General features: G+C 42.8%; 1 protein-coding gene across 5 annotated transcripts in view; it reads right to left on the reverse strand.

Annotated features, from left to right (window-relative positions):
* The window catches only part of LOC147624411 (putative DEAD-box ATP-dependent RNA helicase 29), a 54,045-nt gene extending 32,623 nt beyond the window's left edge, over positions 1-21,422 (reverse strand). For 2 of the 5 annotated variants that reach the window (XM_086819396.1, XM_086819401.1), the window contains exons 1-7: positions 20,728-21,267; positions 19,322-20,483; positions 18,378-18,435; positions 9,668-9,817; positions 9,502-9,565; positions 3,532-3,608; positions 3,366-3,418 (exon numbers count right to left, since the gene is read on the reverse strand). In XM_086819396.1, coding sequence (XP_086675522.1) covers positions 3,366-3,418; positions 3,532-3,608; positions 9,502-9,565; positions 9,668-9,817; positions 18,378-18,435; positions 19,322-20,483; positions 20,728-21,196 — 2,033 coding nt within the window. In that variant the 5' untranslated portion in view covers positions 21,197-21,267. Of the gene's footprint in view, positions 1-3,365; positions 3,419-3,531; positions 3,609-9,501; positions 9,566-9,667; positions 9,818-18,377; positions 18,436-19,321; positions 20,484-20,727 lie in introns of all 5 variants that reach the window. The other 3 variants (XM_086819398.1, XM_086819400.1, XM_086819399.1) reach the window with 3 other exon arrangements.
* Positions 21,423-25,699: the final 4,277 nt, after the last annotated feature.

Raw genomic sequence — 25,699 nt, forward strand, 5'->3', positions numbered from 1 at the left:
TTAAATCAGCCCCAGGCTGAGCCTGACATACAGCAAGCAGAAGAGGATATTGTTGTACAAGAGAGGACAGCTTTGCAAGAAGCTAGAACCATTCCTCGTTGGGCTATACAGACTCTTCAAGAGAGTAGACTTGCTGCTCCATTACCAGGTAGGACACGTAGGAGTACACGTGAGGCTGAAAGCTCTCACTTTTCAGAGTCAGCTTGGGTGAGTTCTATTATGGATGAAGAGGAACCTGAGAGTTTTGAAGATGCAAGTGAAAATCAGCATTGGATGCAGGCCATGCAAGCTGAATTGGATTCTATTGATAAGAATCATACATGGGATTTGGTGGATTTGCCTCCTGGCAAGAAGGCAATTGGTACAAAGTGGGTTTATAAGGTTAAACGCAAACCAGATGGTACCATTGACAGGTACAAAGCAAGGCTGGTTGCTAAGGGCTATGCTCAGAAAAAGGGCATAGATTATGAAGAAACTTTTGCCCCCACTTCTCGGATGACCACCATCCGTGTTGTTGTTGCTATGGCTGCACATTATGGCTGGTTTGTACATCAGTTGGACATAAAAACAGCCTTTTTGAATGGTGATCTTGAGGAAGAGGTTTATGTGATACAACCTCTTGGTTTTGCTATGTCTGGTCACGAGCACAAGGTGTGCAAGTTGAGGAAAGCTTTGTATGGCTTAAAACAAGCACCGCGTGCCTGGTATGCAAAGATTGATGCATTTTTGACTAGCCAGGGGTTCACCAACAGTCCAACTGAAAGCACCCTCTACATCAAGAGAGATGGGGGGGATATTTTGATAATCATTCTTTATGTAGATGATATGTTGCTCACAGGTACTGATGCGGATAAAATTTCAGATTTTAAGTCCGAACTCAAATCTGCTTTTGAGATGTCAGATATGGGTATGTTGCACTATTACTTGGGCATACAGTTCATACAAAGTGAGAAGGGTATCTTTATGTTACAGTCGAAGTATGTACAGAGACTGTTGGAAAGATTCAAATTTCAAGATTGTAAGCCTATTTCCACTCCTATGGAACCAGGGCTGAAACTTACAGTACATGATGGCAGTGAATCTTTTGATGCTATTCTCTATTGTCAGGCTGTTGGGTGCCTGATTTACTTGTGCAACACCAGACCGGATATTCAGTATGCAGTATCCCAGGTGAGCAGATATATGCACAGCCCACGGATGCTTCATTGGCAAGCTGTAAAGCGTGTGTTTCGTTACTTGCAAGGCACCAAGTCTTATGGCTTGATGTTTCCCAGGGGGGGTGACTTGCATTTACATGCATACAGTGATTCAGATTGGGCTGGTGACTTCGACACAAGGCAGTCTACCAGTGGTAATTGTTTCTTTTTGGGACACTCATGCATTTCATGGTTGAGCAAGAAACAATCTACAGTAGCTACCTCGTCTTGTGAGGCTGAGTACAGGGCAGCTTTCACAACGACAGTGGAATGTGTTTGGCTACGCAGACTCTTGGCAGATCTTCATCCTTTATTGGAGGAGCCTACTCCGATTCTCACTGACAGTCAGAGTGCTATTGCAGTAGCACGGAATCCTGTGTTTCATGCACGAACGAAACACATAGAGATACATTATCATTATGTCAGAGAGAGACTTCATTATCATTATGTCAGAGAGAGACTTCATGCAGGGGAGATCAGCATGATCTATTGTCCAACACATGACAATGTCGCAGACATTTTCACCAAAGCCTTACCTCGAGAAAAGTTTGAAGCTTTCCGCAAAGCTTTAGGCTTACTTCCTTTTGGTGATTGACATCATGCCTTGTACCCACATTGGCACTGCAGGGGGGTGTTAGAAATAATGTCCTGACATTATTATGGGCAGTGGCCAATGTATTAGGACCGGCCGGGCACTTTTTACTCACTTTAAGTGAGGTTTTTTCCCCGCGCCCAATAAGGCGCCCAACTTACCATTATGTGAAACGGGCACCAGTTAGGGTTATTATATGCCCTAAGTTTTGTAACAAACTTATCTTCATTATTTTGAGCTCCATCGTTTTGCTCCTTGCCTTCACACATTTTGCTTCTGTTTCTTCGCGTGCTCCACACCGTCTCTCACTCACATTTATTTGGACAGCAGTTGGTGACTGCTTTGGCCTTGGTTGGTGACCGAGGATTTGTTTTTGCTATTGGGTAGTTGGTGACTGCCTTGCTCTGGTTGGTGACCGAGAGCTTGTATTGTTTTGTTTTCCAAAGATTTGGATAAATCTGGTGCTGGCTGAAGAGTGGAACTCCCGAGCACCCGCATCTTGTACAAGAGAACACTCTGTTGGTAATAAAGATAACTCAGGAGGGAGGGCTGGCCCAACTTCAGCTCCTAGTGCTGTGTCATGTGCAAGATTATCTTATGTGGTTCCAGGATGTATATGTACATGATGTATGTGACAGATGCGTTGATTCATGCTCATGTTGCGATGGATGTTGAATGTATGTTGTGATTTGGGCCACTAGTTTTCTGTATTACACGTGCCCGCTTGTGACATTATGCAATTTATTTATCAATTTGTGGCATATTTTCCTTTGGCTAAGCTTTCAGATCCTCAAGACCGATTCCACCTGGCAGCACCTCACCTCTCTAGCGAAGCACTTACCTGGTGGCAACATTGGTCCGATCTACACGTACACCCGATCACAGGGCCTTCTCAGTATGGATGGGGCACCTTCGTGTGCAACCTCAAAAACAGTTTCTACCTCCCTATTACATGACCAACCTTGAGGATGAGTTCTACAGACTCTCCCCCAAAATGGGTCTCTAGTACCGACATACTCTAATTGAGTTATCATGTCAACACAACAATTGGGAATATCTGAGGAGGATGAATTGAAACAGTTCATTAGAGGGTTGGATACTAACATTAGGTTTATTGTGCGTAATAATCATATGACATGGGTCTTACTCTCGCGCTGAGAATCAGGAAATGATGTTGAACAGAGGTAAGCCCAAGTAGATCCAAGCTAGCTCCAAACCCCAACAACAGTCATCCACCACCCAGTAGTCATCATCCCAATCGAAGAAGGGAGCTCACAATACCAAAGATACAAAGAAAGATTCCCATAGCACTTAGGAGGCAAGAAAGATATGGAATTCAAGCCTAAGAAAACACCTCAGGAAAAGGCCAAGGAGGACATTACTAGTGAATATCTCCAACAAGAGCAAACGCAGCAGGGAGGGAATCGATGTTTCTTCTACTACACCGTGGGGCATGGTAAGAAAGATTGGACATATTATGCACATGGTGTAGCATACGATGTGCTCTTTCAAATATAATTCATTGATGCAAGATAATGCATTCAAAGTAAACAATATTACAAATGCATAAAGCATACTTGTTTGAATTCAATTTCTCTGCATTGTCCACCATAAGGCCATTCTCCGCATACTGCAACCATAGAAACATGTTGGCATTAACTCCCCATGTTCTACCATTGATAAGAACTCAATTCTCTACCTATTCAGAACTAAAAACAAATGACAACAGAAAGAAAAGCCTACCCGGTTGGAAGGTACACTATTAATGTAAAAATTTTCATCTCTGTAAGTTTTGGGAAGCTTCTTCGAGCCATTGTAATCTACAGTCATAAAAGAGAAACCACACATCAACATATCCTCATGTCTTTATACACAGTTACATGCATTATTGAAGCAGGTTCATCTAAAAAGATGCCTTGTATATCTCAAGTCATCTGAACTTTTCAGCAATTTCTGGGGATTGTACACTTTCACCAGAATGAGATCGTACTAACAGTCAAAAAGATGTCATCCAAAAGGGAGATATATGTGTCAAGATGAGAAAGAAGGCAACATCCAAACAACCACATACTACACCCCTAAAGAAGCAAACAGCAAACGGAGGATTATTGGACAAGCACCGTGAGCCAGTGTTAGTTAATCATTTGAATTACTTACAGTGATCCTGGCCAAAAGATGAGATTAAAAAGCAGCCCGTTAACCTGACGAATTGTACAGCATGTTTTTGGCCCAATGTCCAGGTTGGGTGGCCTTGGCAACACATATGCCAAGTACCTACCTTGCTAGGCAGATGGGCCAATCTCCCATCCTCCCCTTTGGTTAGATCCCTTCTATGGGCTTGGGATTGCATGCAGAGGTTCTTGGTCCACATACCTCCGCAGTCAGCTGAGGACATGGTTTGTTAAAGACATTAAGTGACATTGATAGCTCAAAACCTCTTAATAGTTCTTTCTTTCAAGTCATGAAGGATGGTGAGAAGAGACCCGACAAGGATCCAACTGCCATCCATCATATCAGCCCAAAGACAACTCGGGAGACTATATAGATCCTTTTTCAAAGAAACCCATCTAGCTGAAAGGTCAAAGACCCTTATCACTTCTTTCTTTCAAGTCAAGGAGGATGGTAAGAAGAGACCTGACAATGATCCAACTGCCATCCATCAGACCAGCTCAGGAGACTACAGGTCCTTTTTCAAAGAAGCCCCACAACCTAGCAATCAGAGTAATTAAGACCAGACACCCTCAACTGTGGAGTGGAATAAAACAGTACAGCAACATCATGATTGCAAAGACCTTTCAAGACCGGTTTCATGAAATATCTTTCCTACAAGTTTCGTAAGTTCTGAATCTGTACGAAACGGTTCATAAAAATTTGTACAAGGAGGGTGTAAAGGTCAGCAGGATTCCTTCTTTGCATCACTTTACTTCACAGAAAACACAAGCAGCCATAAAATCAAGATTCAACCATCCATTCAAGAACTAAGCAAAAGCATTCATCGTCTGTCGATCACATTTCGTCATTCCAAAAATAACTTCCGAAATCCTTTCAGCACTCATAAACAAAGTAATAGTAAAAGTCTGTCCATGTCATAGACTCAAATTTTATGCCCAGTTTTCTATGATCTGACGTGAAAAAAGGTATTTAAAAAAATGGAATTCGAAGAGATAAATGTTTCATACAATTTCATTCCGTATGAAAAGTGTTTTAAAGCAACTATGTGCACCACACACATCAATGGTCCACTTACACTACTCATAAATCTTGTCAAAACTTGGCATTGGCAAAATCCCAAAACCTTATTCTTGCGTTTTTTTGCTGAGGACCCATGAGTTAAAACCAACGCTAGTACATAACCTATCCCAAGCCTTCTACTCCACCAAACCTCCTAGATTTTCCTAATAGAAATAAAGTCTTATACTGTCATAATAATTTTATCTATTTTTGGACTGCCTAATGTAAAGGCAGGTCTTAGTTGTGTATGGAATCCTCCATAGACATTTTTAAAAACAGAATTTTGGAAATCCTCCTTCGAGCTCCCTATTGTAAAGGCAGGTCTTAGTTGTGTACGGAATCCTCCTTAGATATTAAAAAAAAAAACAGAATTTTGGAAATTTCAAAATAAGGCATTGGCAAAATCCCAATCCTGTTCTTGCATTTTTGTTGAGGACCCATAAGTTAAAACCAGCCCTAGTACTTAACATATCCCAGGAATTCTACTCCACCAAACCTCCTAGATTTCCCTAATAGAAATAAAGTCCATTATTGTCATAATTATTTTCTCTAGTTTTGGAATGCCTTTTGTAAAGGCAGTTCTTAGTTGTATACAAAATTCTCCTTATACACCAAAAAAAAAAAAACAAATCTGAATTTTGGAAAATTTTTATAAGAAAAGACATTTCACCCTTCTTTCCTCATTTCCCTCTTTGTGAGGATCTTCTCTCCCATAAAGGATAAAAAAAGAGAACTGACCTTGGAAGTTGGACCAAAGAGAAAGAAAAAAGGAAGAAAGATCTATTAGCGTCCACAAAAGAGCCAAAAGGCTTTGAACAGTACATTGATACCCTCGGTATATAGTGCCATGGAAAAACTTAAAAAAGGATGTGAAAACTGAAAACCGAAACAAAACTCTATAAGCCACCTACTGGAAGATGTGGCTATGGTGAGGGCTTCCCCCACATCATGTCTGATGGTACCGGAATCTCTACAGTAGTGTGGATTGAGGCACCATATCAAATGCTTTGGGGAAATCCACAAAGCCACAGTAAACCCATTGGTGTCGTGCTCTGGCCTCTACTATGATGGCTCGCATGGTGAAGATGTGATCCAAAGTAGAGAATGACCTCTGGAAGCCTACCTGCACTCTATGCCCATGTCTCTCTGCTAATGTGTTTAACTCAATCTCTGCTAGTGTGTTGAGAGAAAGAAAGAAAGTTATATTAACGTCTACGGAAGACCCCAAGGGCCTATGAGACCAAAAGTAATACAATGGTACCATGGATATACTGAGCCATGGAAAACTGAAAGAAAAAGTAAAATGAAAACATCTGACAGTACATGTGATCAACAGATGATCTTGTGTAGAGTGAAATATGCTATGATCAGCTAATGTCGATACCCGCCTCGGCCAGACCCAATCTGATGGTGGAGTGAATGTCATGCCTCTGTGATGGGAGCGTGACATGTCGGCGGAGAAACTCACGAATCTGTCTCTGTGTGGTAGAGGGTCATGATGCTCTGGGTTGGGGACGTCTGGCTTGCAAGATGGATCGAGCTCTCTCACTAAGAACTCCTCTGGGGCGTAGAGCTGGAGCGTGGGTACAGGTGGTGGGCTCTGATGTCGTAGTAGAGGAACTGTTGTGGGCAGTAGATTCCGACGTGGATGTATGTACCACAAAGAATCTGTGATGGCTCTTTGTGAGGCGTCCTGTCGGAGCCGGGGCTGTCTCTCAGCATGCTGCCTCAACACTACATCAATGTGTCATTTGAGCTCCATCAAGTACATGCCCAAGCACCTCTGATCCTCAAACTGTATCACTCGTGTGAGTGGTCCGAATCCCTCTCGGAAGAGGCAATGGAATCTCCCCCGTATCTCATAGTAAGCCGGGCAATTGAGCATATAATGGGCCTCGTCCTCTACTGCTCCTGTGATGCTTATTGTGCATGTCCTCTCCTCATGTGGGATATCTTCAGCTCTACCAGTCTCTACTCTGAGGCGAAGGGAGGATACCCTGAGCTGGCCGATCATGATATGCATGGCATGTGACGTGTATCTGTATGTATCCCGGGATCTCAAAGAATCCATCCTCAGAGAGTCTCAAGAAGTGATCTTTGTAGAACTCACACTTCTTACCAATCTCTGATGGAGACCCTGTCTAGTATATGTGTAGCCCGAGTAGATCTAACCGGATCATCCGGTTGATCTCCTGACGTGAGAGATCAAGGTATGGGAAATCCAAGCGATGCTGAAACAGGGGGAGACGGTCCATCTGTATGCCATGTGCATAAAACCACTCGACTACCTTACCATGCATGTGTTGGTAATGGTGGTTGCCGTGTCGCTTAGGAGGAGGGCAATCCAACTCGTCTTAATCGCTCTCTCTCCCTCTCGCCATATAATTGAATAGAGGACTCTAGTGCTAGTCATGAGAGGCGATCTCTGTCAAGCGTGTATACATGCTAAATATAAGTGACAGTCTGAAAAAGGGCATCTGTAACCATGTAACCAATGGAGCCACCCCAAACTCTGCATGTAGAATGTCATGCGGTACAAATGGCTTACTCCTGATCATGCGTGACAACATTATCACCTGCAGCCTCTCTATGCTCCTCCAGTGATCCTTCCCTAGGCCTGGCTCCCAAAGGGCTACACCATACATAGCCGCTGGTCGTACTAGAGTATCAAAGAGCTAGCACTTAGTGCGGGGTTCTTGGAAATGTGCCTGGAAACACTGTCTCTCCATACGGGCTAGGGAGGCGTGCCCCCTCGCAAGTTGGTCAGTGGCAGTTGTGATCATGCAAAACAAAGGGCCTATAAAAGTGACTCCTAGATACACATACTTCTGCACAATCTCCACTGGGGCATCTCTGTATATGAAAGAAAATCGTGAGGGGACTGCATAAGATGTGTTGAAGAGAGAGAGAGAGAGAGAGAGAGAGAGAGTATAATTATTCAAAAATCAACCAAGAAGAGTTATCAAAACTTCCATAACCTCATTTTTCATTAAAAGAAGACAATTCATGTCACATGCACACACGTGGTCATGTCTAATCCTCATAGTTAACCCCTGATTTAGGCATCATTTTAAGGTAGTCTAGTAGGGCACTAGCAGGCTCATACAGTTCAAACAGAAGCTCCACAAGTATACCCAAGGCATCAGCCCATAGGGCCTCAGTTTTGGCCATCATTTGGGTGGTTCTATGCCCCCTACAGAAGGCCAAAGCATTACATCAGTGGTGGGCATCATCCAGGCTGGCCGATTGTCATATTCAGCATATGTACATGATTTATCTAGGTCATGGACACATGGGACCGGCCAGTCAACAGCAGGTCGGGCTGGTCCAGGGTAGAAAACAGCCAAGTCCATTCATAGGCATCTGGAGCCCCTTCAGGGGCAGGCCCATAGGCAGTCAGTAGAAGATAGAAGGTCAGTCATTAGAAGGTCATAAGTACCTCTTTTGGGAAGACCAAAGGCCTTAGAAGTTATAGAGACATCATCATCTTTTTGCACCATATAATACATTGAACACACAGCTCATCTCTCTGTCTCTCCTCTCTCTAATCATCATTAAAATTTGCATCATTGTTCTTTATCAGACTTAGGGCTGAGGATCAAGTAAGCAAGGCTTTTGCGCATGCAAAATTCACAACGTGCTTTCTAGGAAGGTAGTGCTAGAACCCAACTTCAATTTTCTTCTTGTTGAATTCGATTGATTAATCTGAATTGCAATCTCTTTAACTTGGTACTGGCACGTAGTCCCTAACCACTATGAATAATAATAGCTCCGTAATTGAGCCACAAAAGTGACTTGAGACTGATTTATGAATTTTGAAGAAATGGAAATGCGAATTAACTCAAAATTCCATGAGACTACTCGAGAATCCTTCATTAAGCATCTACCTTTAAAAAAAAGTTTTATTTTAAAAAAATATGTACCTAGTAAAAATTACAACTTTTGAAATTACTAAAATAGCATAAAAATATTGTAATAGCCTATCTTCAGGAGACATGTAAAAAAAGTGTCTTTAGTTGATAGAAGGTACATGCCATGGCCTAAAATCATATAGAAGAATTTATGTATCACATTTGTATTGTGCTTAAATTCTATTAATGTTATCTTTTAAGTAAATTTTAAAGATTAGAACTTTGTGCAAAAAATGCCCAAATGATAACCATGGAAGACTATGTTTATTAAACTTATTTCAACTAATATCTTATGTTAAGAGCATTTTGCTACTAGAAATAATATACTAAAAGAAATTTTATTTTTTTTCAAATATCTCTAAATGGCACAAAAGTGGCTTTTTTTTACAAGGCAATGTATCAAGCATAGAAATAACCTATCCTATAAAAAATAGTAGCATTATTCTTCCAGCTCTGCCACATACCCACAACATATTACATAATAGTGGCATAAAAATCATTTCTTTGTCAGATCATTCAAGAAAATAGATATATATATATATATATATATATATATTGTTGGTAGTAATACCTATTTTTCTCTTTTTTGGCTTGGGTTTCTCTATGGCAGCTCCTTGCCCATCTTCCAAACCTAACTGTTTGAAGAAAACAAAGGACGGTGATGAATAAACAACAATAAGATCAAATGCATATAGTTTTGTCTATATATTCCATTTATCAAACTAGACAATATCCACCTCTTCAATGCCATCACTATAAGACAGGTTCGATTGTTGATGTTGATGTTGATGGTGATGTTGCTGCTGTTGCTGTTGTGTAGCATTGATTACGCGCTCGTGTACTGCTCTTTTTCTTTTCATCACATCTACCCCTTGAGCAATTGGCGTCTATAGTCAAATATCATTGCTCAGACTTGAGGGCAGAACCTATTTACTGAAATAGAAATGCATACTAAGCACGTTGATTTGTTGTTCTTTTAGTTTGTATGTATGTGTCATTAAAAGAATACGTTGAATTGGGTAGGCTTCTTTGGGAGAGGAGGGAGGGGAAGGGAGCGGAAAGGGGGGAGGGGATGGGTAGCCTATAGATATTGCATTTTGCACATGTTAAAACCCATTACATTGCACCTGACAGTTATTCAGCTATGTGGTGTTGCTTTAAATAAAACTCAACTCTTTTACAAGGGCTGAAATGGAAGCTCAAGGAGCAAGCTTGGGCTCCCCACCTACTCATGAGCACCCCATGAGCACCCCCTCCCCTCCTCCTTTGCCTTTGTTTTTGCCCCCTTGCCTTGCATCTCCCCCCCTTTCTCATTTCTTGGCACTACCCCTTGACGACTTCTCCGTCCATCTTCACGGTGAACTTGGCTGGCTTTAGAAATTGCAATAACTGAGCTCGTTCCTCACGAGGCATGGAGGAAGAACTCAGCAACCTAGTAGTATCCCGATGTCGAGCTGGTGTAGGCAAATGGGAACTATACGGTAAATCTAGTGGAGACGGACTTCGCGAAGGAGACCATCAATCATGCGAATGACATCTCTCATGCCAACTACACACAGGTGTAGAATGATGACTACTAGACCCGGAGCGAAGTTTGTCCAGTACATCCCTACCTCCATCCAAAGGAGTGAAAAACCCTCCTCCCGGAAGTTTCGCCACTTCATCCCTGGAGTTGTCAAGCACTTGCTGAGAAGCAAGAGCCTCAATAGACGCCCAATCTGGAACAACGTGCGCTCGGGGGTGCCGGCTCAAAACAGTTAGTCATGGCTTCCATGCTTCCTTTGAGACCCTAAAGTAAATCTGCAAGCTCTATGGGATCCATAACAAGTCACCGGAAGATCTTCTCCCAAACTCAGACTTGTGCCACTCCTGGAGCCTAGGGACTCTACCCTATCCAAGCCATCAAGTTTCAACACACACAGGTGCCACAAAAAAAAAAGAACTGCAGGTTTACTAGGCTCTAATACCAACTGTAGAACATTTTTGCCTATGTGCTAGAGTTTTCAGAGATAGAAAGAAGAGTGCAGCAAAATCACATACAGTACACACAAGCCCTAAACTACTATGTATTATGTACAAGAAAGAAGTAATACAAGTGAATCTCTAGTACAATATTGCACAAACCATCTCATAAATCATTCTTCAGTCATAGAAAACAGTGCAAATACGTATGCTTGAAGACCTTGGTCTTTTGCATCCATAAATCTCAGCCAAGCACCTAGTGCTTCAGTCCATAGGCAGCCCCGAAGTTTGCTTCAGCAGTGCATTTCCCTCAGCAGATCTAAGTATGCATAAGGCTATCTGAAGTGGCTTCAAAGTTGGCTTCATATCGCTTGTTGGTTTGGCAGACATCCGGTCTACAACATCTTTGCGTTTGGCAGTCTCTGTCAGTCAATTCTCTGTCAGTTCTCAGCATTGTAATAGTTCTCCATAGTACTACAAGCAAATACTCCTACTTGCATCGGGCGCCAGAGAGGGGGGGGGGAGAGAGAGAGAGAGAGAGAGAGAGAGAGAGCTTTGGTGGGTAAATTGGGACCCAATCTGGTGATATCACCCCGGTGAGATAGCTATATTTATGTTTTCATTCTGTTTTATTTTCCATTCCATGATGAGATATGCCATGGACATTATTGTACCACTTTGGTCTCATAGGCCCATTGGATCTTTAGTAGACGCTTAATATATCTTTCTCTCTCTCTCTCTCTCTCTCTCTCTCCAGCTCTACCTCCTCTGTATAAAAGATTAAAGTGGATTATTGCATGCTCATTTCATAAACATATAAAGAAGGTCTTACTATGGGTTACACGATCTAGCCATTTGCATGTTACATTGGTATCAAAGCTTCTCGTTGTCACCTCGCTTGACTACCTAAGTGAAGGCAAATCCGTGAGTGGTAAAAATGAGGTTAGGGAAAACCATGACGCCATTCACAATGTCAGGAGAAGAATAAAGAAGTTTCAAGGAAGGCATCATTGCAGAAGAAAGTGTCCACGAAGACACCATTGCAAAAGAAAGTGTCCCCAAAGACACAAGAAAAGAAGAAGCGCTTCTACAAAGCGCAAATAAACTCCTTCAAGAGAGAATGGAGCTAAACAGGTTACTCATGCTACAGGTAAACAAGCAGAAGAAGCAGGAGAAAAAAACGAACAGCCTAAAGAGCAACCTAAAGTGCAAATTACAAAGTAGGGTTCCCAAATTTTTCAGCACATGCTTCTTCTCATGGAGCAATAAAGAAGACAGGAACTTGATGAGGCACGACAGATAGAGAAAGCCAAACGCAGGGAGCCTGAAGATTGAAGCCAGGCAGAACACACAGCGTCAAAATACCAACATAAGCTAGATTGGGAAGCCATGCAACTCCAACGTCACCAAATGCTAGCAACCCTACAAGCCAACCTTATGGCAACGCTTCCCAAAATGGCACCTGGGCCTAGTACCTCATCCGCTCCATCAACCACTGTCATACAAGTCTCCCAAATCCTCAAGTTTGCCATACATACTCTTGTCAAAATACGCACGGAGATGATGACCAGATCTAGGAACACGAGCAAAAACGCATGCAGAAAAAACAGCACAAGAGAGAGAGAGAAGTAGGCGTGTAACTCTGCTCTGATATACACAAGAAAATCCCGGGTATGATACACTGAGTGGTATGGGGCTGGGGGCCTATTTATATGCCCCCAAATGGGCAGTCGGCCTGCTGAAAAGGCCTCCACGACTGTAACAACAGTCGGCCAGCAGCAAATGAGGCCCACGATTGCATACATCCAGTCGGCCAGCAGTGAGACACTCCACGACTGATGTCTGCGCAGTCGGCCAGCTACTGGGTCCTTCAGCCGCCTCAGGGCTGCCTCCCAAGCCACAAAAAAATGGAAAAAATAAGGAAAAAATTACGGAGAGTGGGGAAAAATGATAAAACACCTCATAAGGGCGAGCACACCCACAACAAAGGCCCTGGTGTATAAATCTAGACAGGAGATGACTTCTAACACCCCCTCTCAGCTCCTGGCTGTGAAACCAACAACAGGGAGCTGGGGTGCCGCCTGAGCAAATCCTGAGAGAGCGACTTCGTGAAGAGGTCCACCGTACTGTCCTCCGTCGAACAGAACTCTAGCAAGATGTCATCAACAACGATCTGTTCACGAACAAAGTGCCTCTGGATGACCATGGGTTCCTCCAGTGGGTTCCTCCAGTGGAAGCCCAAACCTGCAATGCAACCCCTGCATCCTCACCACCTCACAAGCAGCATCACAAGCAGCCCTGTACTCTGCCTCTGCACTCGACAAGGCAAAAGATGACTGCTTCTCACTGCTCCATAAAACTGCTCCTCGGCCTGAAGTAGATCTCCTCGTGTCCGGATCTCCTCCCCAAACCGAGTCACTCCAACCGTGGAGTCGGACTCCATCCAACAATCCCCCTCCTGTGTACAAGAGTCCATGATCCTTCGCATGCCGCAGAAACCACAGGAAACGCAATCCTACCTCCCAAAGAGTCATCCGCAACCATGAGCTCAACTGCCTCATCAGGAAGCTCCCGTCCAATCTGGTGTCCATCAACCAAATCGATGAACCATACAGCTTCTGAGTCACAGAGACATCACACTGCTCACAAGGATCAACACCTGTTACGGTGCACAAACAAGTCCTGGAAACCTAATGAAACCTGTCAACCACCCTCTCTGAATCCGGAACCACAAAGCCTGGAGAAACCACCTCCTTCTGCAAGTAATCAACTGCCACCTGCTTGGCTTTTCGAAAGGTCCCCGTGGAAAGAACATCCTCAACTACTGGAGTTTCTTTGTCCCGAATACTACGAGACATTAGAGCATAAGTGACCTGTTCAGCTTCCTCTGACTGACGAACACAAGAACTACCAACATCAGTACTGGAAAGTTCCTGCCAACTGCTGCCATCTACTGGCAAGCTATCCACCATCTAGTCCCGGAAAGTCCGCACCTGCAGCGTATCCACACTTAAGTGGCCATTACCAAACTGCCACTCATCACAAACCTGAGGACCTGGGAGAGAGAGTGCTAAAAGCTTGTAAACTCCATTCTCCACTCCACCTTCCCAAACCACTTGGCCTGTTGCTTTGTCCCAGAGAGTAACAAAACGCTCATCAAACTCCACCCGTACACCAGTCTTGCAAACCTGATGCACTGACAACAGATGAAAACCAAGTGCCGGGAACATACAACACTTGGGAGGAACGCTTCCCCCCTCTGCCATCAGGAACTATCTCCATCCTGCCCTCACTGTGAACTGGGATAGTGGATGTATCACCAGTAAGAATATGACCAGAAAACCTGCAGAGATCCTGTAAACCGGAACGGGAAGGAGTCATGTGCCTAGAAGCACCACTATCGAGAATCCACTCCCGAGTATCCGTTGCGGAGAGTCCTCCAATCTCCTCCTTGCCTGAAGAAAATGAAACATCGGTGTCCATCACCTCCAGGTGCACAAAAGCCGGAGTCTTCATGATTGCTGCTAAGGAATCTTCATCTTTCTCGGTCTTCCGCTTGGGACACTGCCTCCAGTAGTGGCCTTTCTCACCACAATCATTACAGGTCCTCTCTGCCTTTAGTTTCTCGCGGTCAGTAACGGACTTCTTCTCAGAAGACTTCTCCGACGAAGCCTTCCCTTTGCCCGTGTTACCGCCTTTCGACCGTTGGCCACTTAAGGCCTCCGAACCTCCAGCCTGAGGAGGGTTCGTGAATCTTTCCTCCTGGTCCAGGACCATGGGCACAAGCTCCTCCCACGTGATGGTGCTGAGCCTGCCACTGGTAATCAACGACGAGTAAAATGTTGAGTACGAAGAGGGCAAGTGCGACAGCAATGTTATGGCTATGTCCTCAGATGATATCTCCTTCCCAGCCTGAAGAACTTCTTGCTGAAGAGCCTGCAGCTTGTTAATATGCTTCCGCATCGTCCACGACTTTGCAAGGTTCATAACCCGCATCTGTACTTCCAAGGAAATCCTCTTCATGGGCGATACCCTGTTGTAAAGTGAGGCCAAATGCTGCCATATACCTCTGGCCAGCGTCATATGCTTTACATGATTAATTACCTGCGGTGTGCAGTTGAGGAAAATAAACGAACGGACCCTGGCGTTGACACGATCCCACATCTGTGTCTGGGCCTCCCGGTCCTTTCGGGTTGACGGTAACTCCCCTTCCTCAACTTCCGGCCGTGAAACACCAACAACGACGAAATCAGCGAGGTCGTAAGACTCCAAAACAGATTCCATCATAACCTTCCATATGCCGTAGTTGCTCCCGTCCAACTGACGGTCCACCGGGAACATGGGGAGTGTCAAGATCTTCACATGTCTCTCGGCCATCTCAAACAGATCTGCCATTGCGGGGATGTACTCTGAATAGGGTGGGAGGATGGGAACAAAGAAGAACTAAAACCTGCAAGTGGCTGTCCAACAAATCAGCCCGCCTTCCTCTTGCACCTTCTCTTCCCAATCACAATCCACCAATCAGCAACAAAACAGTCTCCCTCTTGCTCACACAAATCCCAAGAACTATCTAGAGCCTAGGGCTCTGATACCATGTCAGAATACGCAGCGGAGATGATGACCAGATCTGGGAACACGAGCAAAAACGCATGCAGAAAAAACAGCACGAGAGAGAGAGAGAGAGAAGTAGGCATGTAACTCTGCTCTGATATACACAAGAAAATTCTGGGTATGATACACTGAGTGGTATGGGACTGGGGACCTATTTATATGCCCCCAGATGGGCAGTCGGCCTGCTGAAAAGACCCTCCACGACTGTAGCAACAGTCGGCCAGCAGCACATGAGGCCCACGACTACATACATCCAGTCGGCCAGCAATGAGACACTCCATGACTGATGTCTGAGCAATCGGCCAGCTACTGGGTCCTCCAGCCGCCTCAGGGCTGCCTCCCAAGCCACAGAAAAATGGAAAAAATAAGAGAAAAAATACGGAGAGTGGAGAAAAATGATAAAACACCTCATAAGGGCGGGCACACCCACAACAAAGGCCCTGGTGTATAAATCTAGACAGGAGATGACTTCTAACAACTCTCCACTTGATACTTGAGCTCAACAGCCCATTTTTGTGTCCAAGAAACTGTCTCAATGCCTGGACCATGCCACAAACACTTGGTCATCTATATTGGATAATCCCCCATTCCCAAAGCCTGTACATTCTTGATCTTTTGAACATCCAAAGCCCATTCACACACATAAATTCTTGAGATGTGCCCAAAATGGTGACAAAAGCCTCATTGATCTTCTTTAAAATAGGAAAGGGTCTGAAGCTCTGAAATGACAATTTTGGGCATCGCTTGTCCAACTGTTTCAATCTTTGCTTCATTATCTTGAGATAAACCCAATCGCCTTTTGAAAAGATCACATCTCCTCTCCTTGTTGGCCTATCAAGTGTAGCCCTCCTGCGCTTTAGCCAATCTTTCACAGACTCCAAGATCTCCGGGCAAGACTCCGTCAATCACTTACCTTCAAGCACTGAGGATGACGTCCTAGTCAACAAAGACTAGAACAGTCTTCCAAATGCTGCCCTGCATGGAGTCCTGTCAACAGCTAAAAAAAAAAGAATCATTCAAAACAACTTGAACTAAAGGCAAATACTGTTCCCACTTACCTTATTGGTTGTGAACATAACACTTCAGCTGTTGGCCCAAGTGGGTTGCTGCAGAACAGTTAGGGTTAGCAAAACACAGTCACAAAGTGAAGCTAGTACACAGAAGATGGAGATAGATGCAAGCCTTGAGATTACATTGGAATTTGTGGAGCTTGTAGGTCAACTCCATAATATCATAATACAAATAAATTGAATGGTGTCCTTTCACACCAGATCTCCAAGGGAGAAAACCCAAAGGGAAAAAGTGCCTTGGTTAGCCCATGTTCACATGTGGCACACCGTCAGACTTTCTTTTCAACTTGTACACACACTTTGTGCCAATTGACTTCTTGCCAGCAAGCAAGTCTACCAAATCCATGTGTTGTTTTTGTGGATAGAATCCATCTCATTTTGCATGGCTTTCACCCAATGCTCATCCTCATGAACCTCTTCATATGAATCTGGCTCGTCTGCATTACAAAGTGTACTCATGCGAGCAACTTCTGCATGTTCTCTTGCATTACATGAGCTAGCCCGTGTCCTGGTACCAAGTGGAGCTGAAAGCTTGCTCTCGTGTAAGGTACAGAGCAGCCAACAAAGCACAACTCTAGCTTCTTCCGTTGCTATCCGCTCTTCCTCCACTGCTTCCTCTACATTTTGAGGTGTAATGAGGTCATTTATGGACTGATTTTGAGCATTCAGATGTTGTCCATTAGGCAAAGTTGATGGCTGATCTGTTGTGCCATCAATTCCCAATGGAAGAAGTCCTTCAAGTATGTTATGCGGACCTGAAGGTGGCTGTCCAAAAAAATGAGCCAATGGCTGGTCTGAATTTTCAGCAAACACGACGTCTCTACTATCCAAAATCCTTTGTGTGGAAGGATTAAAGAGACGGTACCCTTGATTGCCACTACTGTAACCCACAAATATGCACTCAGTGGCTTTGTCATCGAGCTTACCTCTCAATTGCTGAGGTACATGTGCATAAGCAATACATCCAAAAACTCTAAAGTGATCAACTTTAGGTTTCCTCTCGTACCAAGCTCCATATGGCATTATGTTTTTTGATGCTTTGGTAGGGCATCTATTCAACACATGTGTAGCACACATGATTGCCTCCATTCAGAATTTGTGAGGCAAGCTTTTGCCTTTAACCATGCATCTAGCCATTTCCATCAATGACATGTTCTTTCTCTCAGCAACACCATTTTGTTGAGAAGAGTATGGCATCATGCATTAATTCTTTACGCCCTTTTCTGCCATAAAGCTTTGAAAGCAATGGACATGTATTCCCCCCCTCGAACTGTACGGAGGGTCTACACTTTGCAACCTATTTGATTTTCAGCCTGTGCCACATAATGCTGAAAACACGCAAATACATCAGATTTTGCCTTCAAGGGATACACCCAAGCAAATCTAGAGTAATCATCGATAAAGGTTACAAAGTATACATGCTTTCCAATAGATGGTGTCCGCATAGGACCACACACATCACTGTGCACTTATTGATCCATCTTTTGGAAAATAGAAGTAGCCAAGGTTAAACCTTTACACTGCAGCACAGTTCCAAAACAGACAAGAGAGTTGGCAAGGATTGGTGCATGCACCTCTGATCCTCAAACCTCCAAACTTTTGTGTGACGTGTCAATAAAAGTGACTTTAATGTTGTATCATTTTTTTAACTTGTGATTTGCATCATCTGCTGTTGTATCCTTTTTAAATTTGTGATTCCAAGATCTTAAAGTTCGCTTTCATTGGTAGAATGTATGGTCCTGCCTTACTGACAAATATAAAATTTGTTTTTGCCAAACGGTTTACTAAAGCGTAAGAAAATAACCTGCATATTCTTTGAACGTGCAGCCTCCCCTTCAGTTTCCAAGACAGTTTGCTTGGGCCTGCAATCCCCTAGGCATGAGACAAGGGTGAGATTATGCAGCTTATCACCAAAACACCCAAAAGAAAGACAAAAAGAAGCATGGAGTTTAAGGTCATGATTCATCAAAGTGAACTCAATACCTCCAAAATTGATGCCGTGAAAACAACACAATGTAGCAGTTACAGTAGTGCAACTAAAGAACAAGGCATCCCGCCTCTTTCAGTAAAGCAGACAGCACTTACCAGACTGGAAACAAGGCATCCCCCCTCTTTCAGTAAAGCAGACAGCACTTACCATACTGGAAACCATGGCCAGGCAGCACCTAAAACACTCATCTGTCGAGGTCAAAACTGCAATCCAGAATTATTCAGAAAAAGAAGGCTTGCTTCTACAAGAATCCTATTTCTGAGTGCCAAAAATGTAGAGTTTAATGTAAGACACGCCTTACAAGCATCCATTTCCAAGTGCCTTAAACATGAAACTCGTGTTCTTAAACATTTGAGGTAAGAGTATCTAAGGCAAATGGACAGGGTATTCATCCATGACCATCAATGGACTTATTAACCCGAAGCCAGAGGCAACATAAAGCGTTACTCTCACTCCAGTCCTGGAAACATCAGTGATATCCTTGGCTTTTTATTGCAAGCCTAGTAATGCCACTGTTGGCCTTCAGAAGACAAGCCAAATATTGACCAGAAACCCCATCAAATCAACAAATCATCTCTAAAATTCTGAGCATGGTCTCAGCTTATCTTAACATTCTCAAGACAGAGCCACAAACATGGAGCTTGATGCCGATAGCATTGAAACTAAAAAAGGCACCCATCATTATCAAGACTAAACATCTAACAAAAGCACACAACAGTAATCAATCATGAGATATTTCATGGATGTAAATGCCATACCTGAACTTCTTTAGACTTTCTGTAAAAGCCAGAACAGCTGTCTCCAAATTTCCAACTCCTTCCCTAAACAGTGGATGCAAGCCTTCCCTGGGCAAACGTTTTGCTCTTCTTGCTGACTCTAGAGATGGAGACGGCCTTGTTTTGGAGTAGAGACGAAACGCATTGCTGCAGGCCTTCTGCAGTGCTAAGAGCTCTGTATTTTGCTCAACTAGTCCCCTCAGTTTCTCACCTGTGTTATCCAGTATCGACTGAGGCAATCGACCATACACTGTGTCACCCTGCTCTGCAAATTCACTCAGCCTCTTCAGCAATTCCTGACCATTTGCAGCTATGTCCTCTTCAGTGGGTGATGGTTGCACAGGCTTTGAGAGAAACAGATGAAGATCCAAAAGGTAGGGCAGCTCGTCTGAGGTAATGAAAGAAAACGCTGTCCCAATTCTCCCAGCCCGTGCAGCTCGACCTACCCTGTGTACAAAAAGCTTAGGTTTGGAAGGAAAATCGTAATTCACAACATTATCAAGAAGGGGGATATCAATTCCTCGGGCAGCCACATCTGTGACAAGGAGAAGCATTGTTTTTCTTGCTCGAAACTTTGCAAGATGTATTTTCCTAGCTGTCTGATCCATTGCCCCATATACCACAGACAAGTCAAGGCCTTCCCTCCGCATAAGCTCCTGTAGAAACTCAACATGATGCTTTGTAGATACAAAAATTAATGTTTGCTGGTCTGACCGGATATGTTCTCTGACCATGTAAACTAAGGCTGCCGGTTTCTCATCATGCCGTAATGTGAAAAATGCCAGTTTCAAATCAGGACTGATCTTGGTATCTACATCCAGACGGACAATTTGGGGATCCCTGAGACCTGCCTTGGCAAAATCTGCAAGCAGGCGAGGCAATGTTGCACTGAAAAGCAGCGTCTGTCTGGTCTCTCCAAGGTGAGCGAGAATCTGCCTCAACTGTTCTGCAAAGCCCATCTCAAACAGGCGGTCTGCTTCATCAAATACCGCATACTCCACTGTTCTGAGAGACATTCCCTCCACTTCTGAAAGATGGTGCATGAGACGGCCAGGTGTTGCTACAATCACGTCAGGATTGTTTGCTAGATCCTCGAATTGGGATTCCATACTGTCACCTCCTACCAATACAGCAAAGCGTAGATCTGCAAAGCATCCAGAACTCAAAACAAACATGAAATAGAAGATTCCGAGTCCCGACTGAACTTCGACAGAAAATCACCATTCATCTTAAACAGAAGATTACCATTGATCTTTAACACAAATGAAGTAGAACATTACCATTGATCTTACACGAAAGATTAAATATTACCATTGATCTTAAACACAGATGACCATTACTCTTAAACAGAATATTATTAACGATCTTGATTGCCAAGGCTTGCTTACCAGTAAAGCGGCCGAGCTCCTTGCAGAACTTGAATGTCTGGAGGGCGAGCTCTCTGGTAGGAGAGAGGATGACTGCACGTGCTCCAGCTTTCGAGGAGTGAGCTTTCAAACGCTCCAGCATGGGGATGAGGAAAGCGGCCGTTTTGCCAGAACCAGTACGCGCCATGGCGACCACATCATAGCCCGCCAAGACGAGGGGCAGAGTCTTGCGCTGGATGGGGGTAGGCAGCTGGTAACCCTTCCTTCTGATGGCCCGGAAGATGAGAGGGCTTAGCCCTAGCGACTCGAAACCCCCCGACTTGCCCTTCTTCTTCGTCTTCAAATCCCGCTGCTGTTTCTTCTTCATCTGTGTAGCTATGGCGTCTGCCTCCTCCTCGCCCCCTGTTGAAGGGAAAGCCTGCATCCATGGCTCAGCGTCTCTTTCTTCAGCTCTTCCTGATACGTCCTGCTCGTCGTAATCAGAATCCATGGCGTTAGACTTGTTCCCCTAAAACCCTATATCCATCCTTTTGTCCATTTAAGTGTGATCTCATATTTTGTAATCCATTAATTAACAAGAAATGTGCAGCAAATCTAGTTGAATGGTGTGTGATCTCATATTTTGTAATCCATTAGTTAACAAGAAATGTGTGAGTTCAATGGTGTGTAATTTCATATTTTGTGTTTACTTTCAACAATAGAGCTTTGTAATATGTGAATTCTAAATATGGGTAACCAAAGTGAATATATATACACTTTCTTGTAAACACACAATTAATATGTGTGTGTGGCTATATATATATATATATATATATATATATATATATATATATATATATAGCCACACTATCATGTGAGTGGAAAGTTGGCACCCTTTCTATCCAAAAGGTAGAATGTTTACATTAGATATAAGAATGCCTAGTATAAATGTTGTAACGTTTTCACATGGTACATATATGATTGCAAACATTGATATTTGACATAAACACATTATTGGATATGTCAATATTCAGTGGGGGCTGAAGAGAATATGCAACCTTAAAGTATTAAAACTCGTTTACCAAAGTTCAAAGTGGATGAGATGCTCAGAGTATGTGAAAGTGCTAGTGGTCATTTATGTTGATAACTCACATGTGACAATGATGATGACATTTATACAATGATGAGGTGATAATACCTCTTAAGAAGAAGTTTGAAATGAAAGATTTGGGTGAGTTGTGATGCTTCCTGGGTATATAGATGACTAGATCACGTGGTGGGATTTGGGTTTTGCAGAGAAAGTATGCTTTAGACACGATGTCCAAGTATAAGATGATAGGGTGCAAGCTAATCTCAATGCCATTAGAGCAAAACACGAGGTTATTTACAAATATAGGTGATCTCTTAGAGGACCCTACTATGTATAGGCGTATAATAAGTAGTTTGATTTACATGGCTATCACCATGCCAAATTTAAGCTATTCGATTGAATTGGTGAGTCGGTTTATGTTGGCCTCGAGAAAGTCACATTTAGATGTGGCGAGAAGGATGCTTAGGTACATAAACTGCACATTACATTATGGATTTATCTATGAGGCTTGTATATAAGTACATGTACATGGATACACATATATAGGTTAGGCTAGTAGTGTCTCAAAAAGGAGATCTACTAGTGGCTTTATGTTCTCTTGGGAGTCTTGGTGTTACCTAGAGTAGCAAGAAGAGCAACCAATGGTGCTTACTCTATCAAGCACATATAAGTATAGGGGTGCTGCTATAGTGACATGTAAGGTAACTTGGTTTACAGAAGCTACTTTGCAAATACGAGTGAGCCAATCGAAAGGGTAGTTATCTTTTATTATGAGAACATGAGTATGATGAAGCATATTGAGGTGCATTATCATTTTGTGAGAGGGAGAAAGTTATAGCAAGTGATGTGGATTTGCTTTATGTTAGCATAAAGGATCTGGTAGCTGACATCTTCATGAAGGCATTGGGTAGAGAGAAGCTTCACAGGTTTAGAAGCTTACTTGAAGTGCAAGGTATGGAGTTGAGCTTGAGGAGGGCTATTGAGACATCAAGGTCAACTAGTGCGGATATGGATGACATGCCAAGATGACACCTCCGCACTCATCCCACCAGTATGGTGGGTGAGATTATGGTTGATATGCTGCTAGTGGTTTAAGGGTCTGATTTACTAGTAAATCAAAGGGTTGTCATCCTAGTGGCATAATCATGACTACCACTTAGATTTATTAGAATTATGGCATAATTATAGCACTAGATCATTTAGTTGGATTCACATTACCTTGTATGTTTTAGTAGTAGAGTACTTTCCCTTATAGTATGTAATCTTGTCTTTATATGTTATCATTGTAGAGAATTGAAGAATAAAAGGCCATACATATCTCTCTTGTGTATTTGTCTACTCTTGCGTGGGTGCAATGAAGGTCTTGTCTGCACTCAAATCGATAGTTAGATCGTTTGTTCACCAAAACTCATGATAGGGTCGAATTGGTGTAGGTTGTCTTATATATCCACTTGATGACATGGCATAATCTTGGATTGGTGATCCTTTAAGTTAGATTGGTCGATCACACAAGGTTGATTTAAGAAAGCGATTCAAGAATTTGAACAATTCTAGAAGTTGGATCGCGGCAATTATAGAGATAGGATCATCACTCTGTGATAATAATTTAGATGTTTGGCGATCCAAAAAGCAAACGATCCTAAAGTTAGATCAGCGATTCATGAAGTCGGATCATTCCAAAGTTAGATTCTTATAATCCAAGAATTTTCCTTTATAAATTTTCAAGTGCTAGTGCCTAGGTCTCAACAAGTTTTTGTGTTTAATGCCATACCATGCAGTGTTAGTGCCCTAGTCATGCTCAACAAAGTTTTCTCATGCTATGCAAGTAAGGGTCTATGGACTTTTGATGTTGAGGTTTTTATAGCTTGTGTGTTCAATACATGAGTGATGTGGCATTTTGCAAGCGCTTGGGAGGAGGCCAATGAATAGAAGAATGCCTAATGTATGTGTCAATTAAGTGTGAAACCTAAATGCTTTTAAAAATAACATCATAACTAACCATGTGGTATAAGCAATATTGTGAGCAGAGGCTCTAGGGTTTTTGATAGTGAGATTCATAAAGTTTATTTCCACTGGTCCTTTATGTATCTTAAGGACTTAACTTTGTCGCTCTTCCTAACTAATTCAGTCTTGACCATTATGCCAACCACATCTCACATAGGAGACTCAATTGAACCTTTATGCTTATCTCTCTAGCACAAGCAACTCGACTTTGAAATATGGAATTGTGCACTGATGAACCAGTCATGTGACTCCCTTAGGAATAGTTGCTTTCCCCTTATCTTGCCTTTTGGGCATCTATACCGGCTTTGGTGTGACTTGTTGATGCATGGTCCTTGAGTATAACGATGATTTTGTTAACTTTTCTTTTATCGCTTTAGGAGGGTTGCATCTTCAGCACACCCGAATTTGGCTTTTTCCTTGGTAGTATCCTTGGGCTATTAGTGACCTTTGTGTGGCTAGATCACTGTATGAGTGTCAATTTTTTCTTAGCTTAAAGATCCATACCAACTTGCCATCAACTTTTCTTTTGTCACTTTAGGAGGGTTGCATCTTCATGCAGATTGCATCTTGGGCACACCCAAATTCTTCCTTGGTAGTATCCTTGGGCTATTAGTGACCTTTATGTGGCTGGATCATTGTATGAATTTTGAATTTTTAAATCTTAGGGATCTAAACCAACTTGTATGACTTTCAATTTTTTCTTAGCTTAGGGATCCATACCACCTTGTCATCAACTTTCATCTGCATTTTAGGGATACTTTCCTTTGTAATCTATATTTATTTTAGCTTTTTGTTGTTGGGATTTGGTTGTTTGGTGGGCAGGTAAGTTGGTTCCCTTGGCACCTTAGGTATCCACACTTGATTTATTCGGCTCCTTGATCAAACTTTATGAGAGGATGAGATAGTAGGATATAATTGGTTTGCTGGCCTTTGGTTTTGTCTTACATTGTCTCCTTGGTTTTTGACGACTAGAATATCAACATACTAATCCTTGCGTATGCAGAGTCTTAAGACATCATCTTTTCCTCTTCAGTTAGAAATGATGACTAGAATATCAACATACTCATCCTTGCATATGCAGAGTCTTAAGACCTTTTTCCCTCTTCTATTTGAAACGAGGGTGTATGGGGTTGTCGCCTGCACTAACTAGCATTTCCTTCTCAGGGATATGGTCTCGTCTAAGGGAAGTCCATTGTTCAAATACTTAGCAATCTTTTATAACTTCACCTTGGCACTAAGCTTATTTAAAATAGGGATGCATTTGGAAGATTATCCTCAACCCTTGTTGGTCCCTCTATATTAGAAATTATAGATAGGTGATCAGCTCTAACATATGATGTTTCTTTGTGAATTGACATAGTGAAATTGAGCTCAAGAAGAATTAATAATCACTGAGATTCCCCTTGGTGCATGGTCTTCAAAAAATATAAATTTATTCACCAAAAGAAAATGGTGAAGCTTCATACTTGCATAAACCATTGCTAAGCCTTCCCTCTCTATGGTGGTATAATTCTTCTTGGGATCCTTGAGTTCTCTACTACTGGCATAACTAATAGGAAAGTCTGCGTTCTTTTCACTAGGTTGGGCTAGTATGCATCCTATAACATAAGCTGATGCATCTATGTGTACGTGAAAGATGACATCCCACCTCGACACTCTGAGAACTGGAGCTCTTATCAAGGCCTCCATGAGTTTATGGAATGACTCTTCAAACCCTTCAGTCCACACAAAACATACTAACGAGGCATATAGCAGTCTAGCAATTTTTGTATACATGAATATGAAGTGTCTATAATACCATGTGTGACCCTTTAATCTTTGGATTGCTTTTGATTTTTTGGATTTTTTGAGTTCTACAATCACTTGAATCTTTCCTTCATCTGTGGAGATCCCATTCTTAGACACCACATGCCCTAAAAT

This window comes from Cibotium barometz, chromosome 25 (assembly GCF_041138505.1).
Source record: "Cibotium barometz isolate CiBa-2024 chromosome 25, ASM4113850v1, whole genome shotgun sequence".
NCBI lineage: Eukaryota > Viridiplantae > Streptophyta > Polypodiopsida > Cyatheales > Cibotiaceae > Cibotium > Cibotium barometz.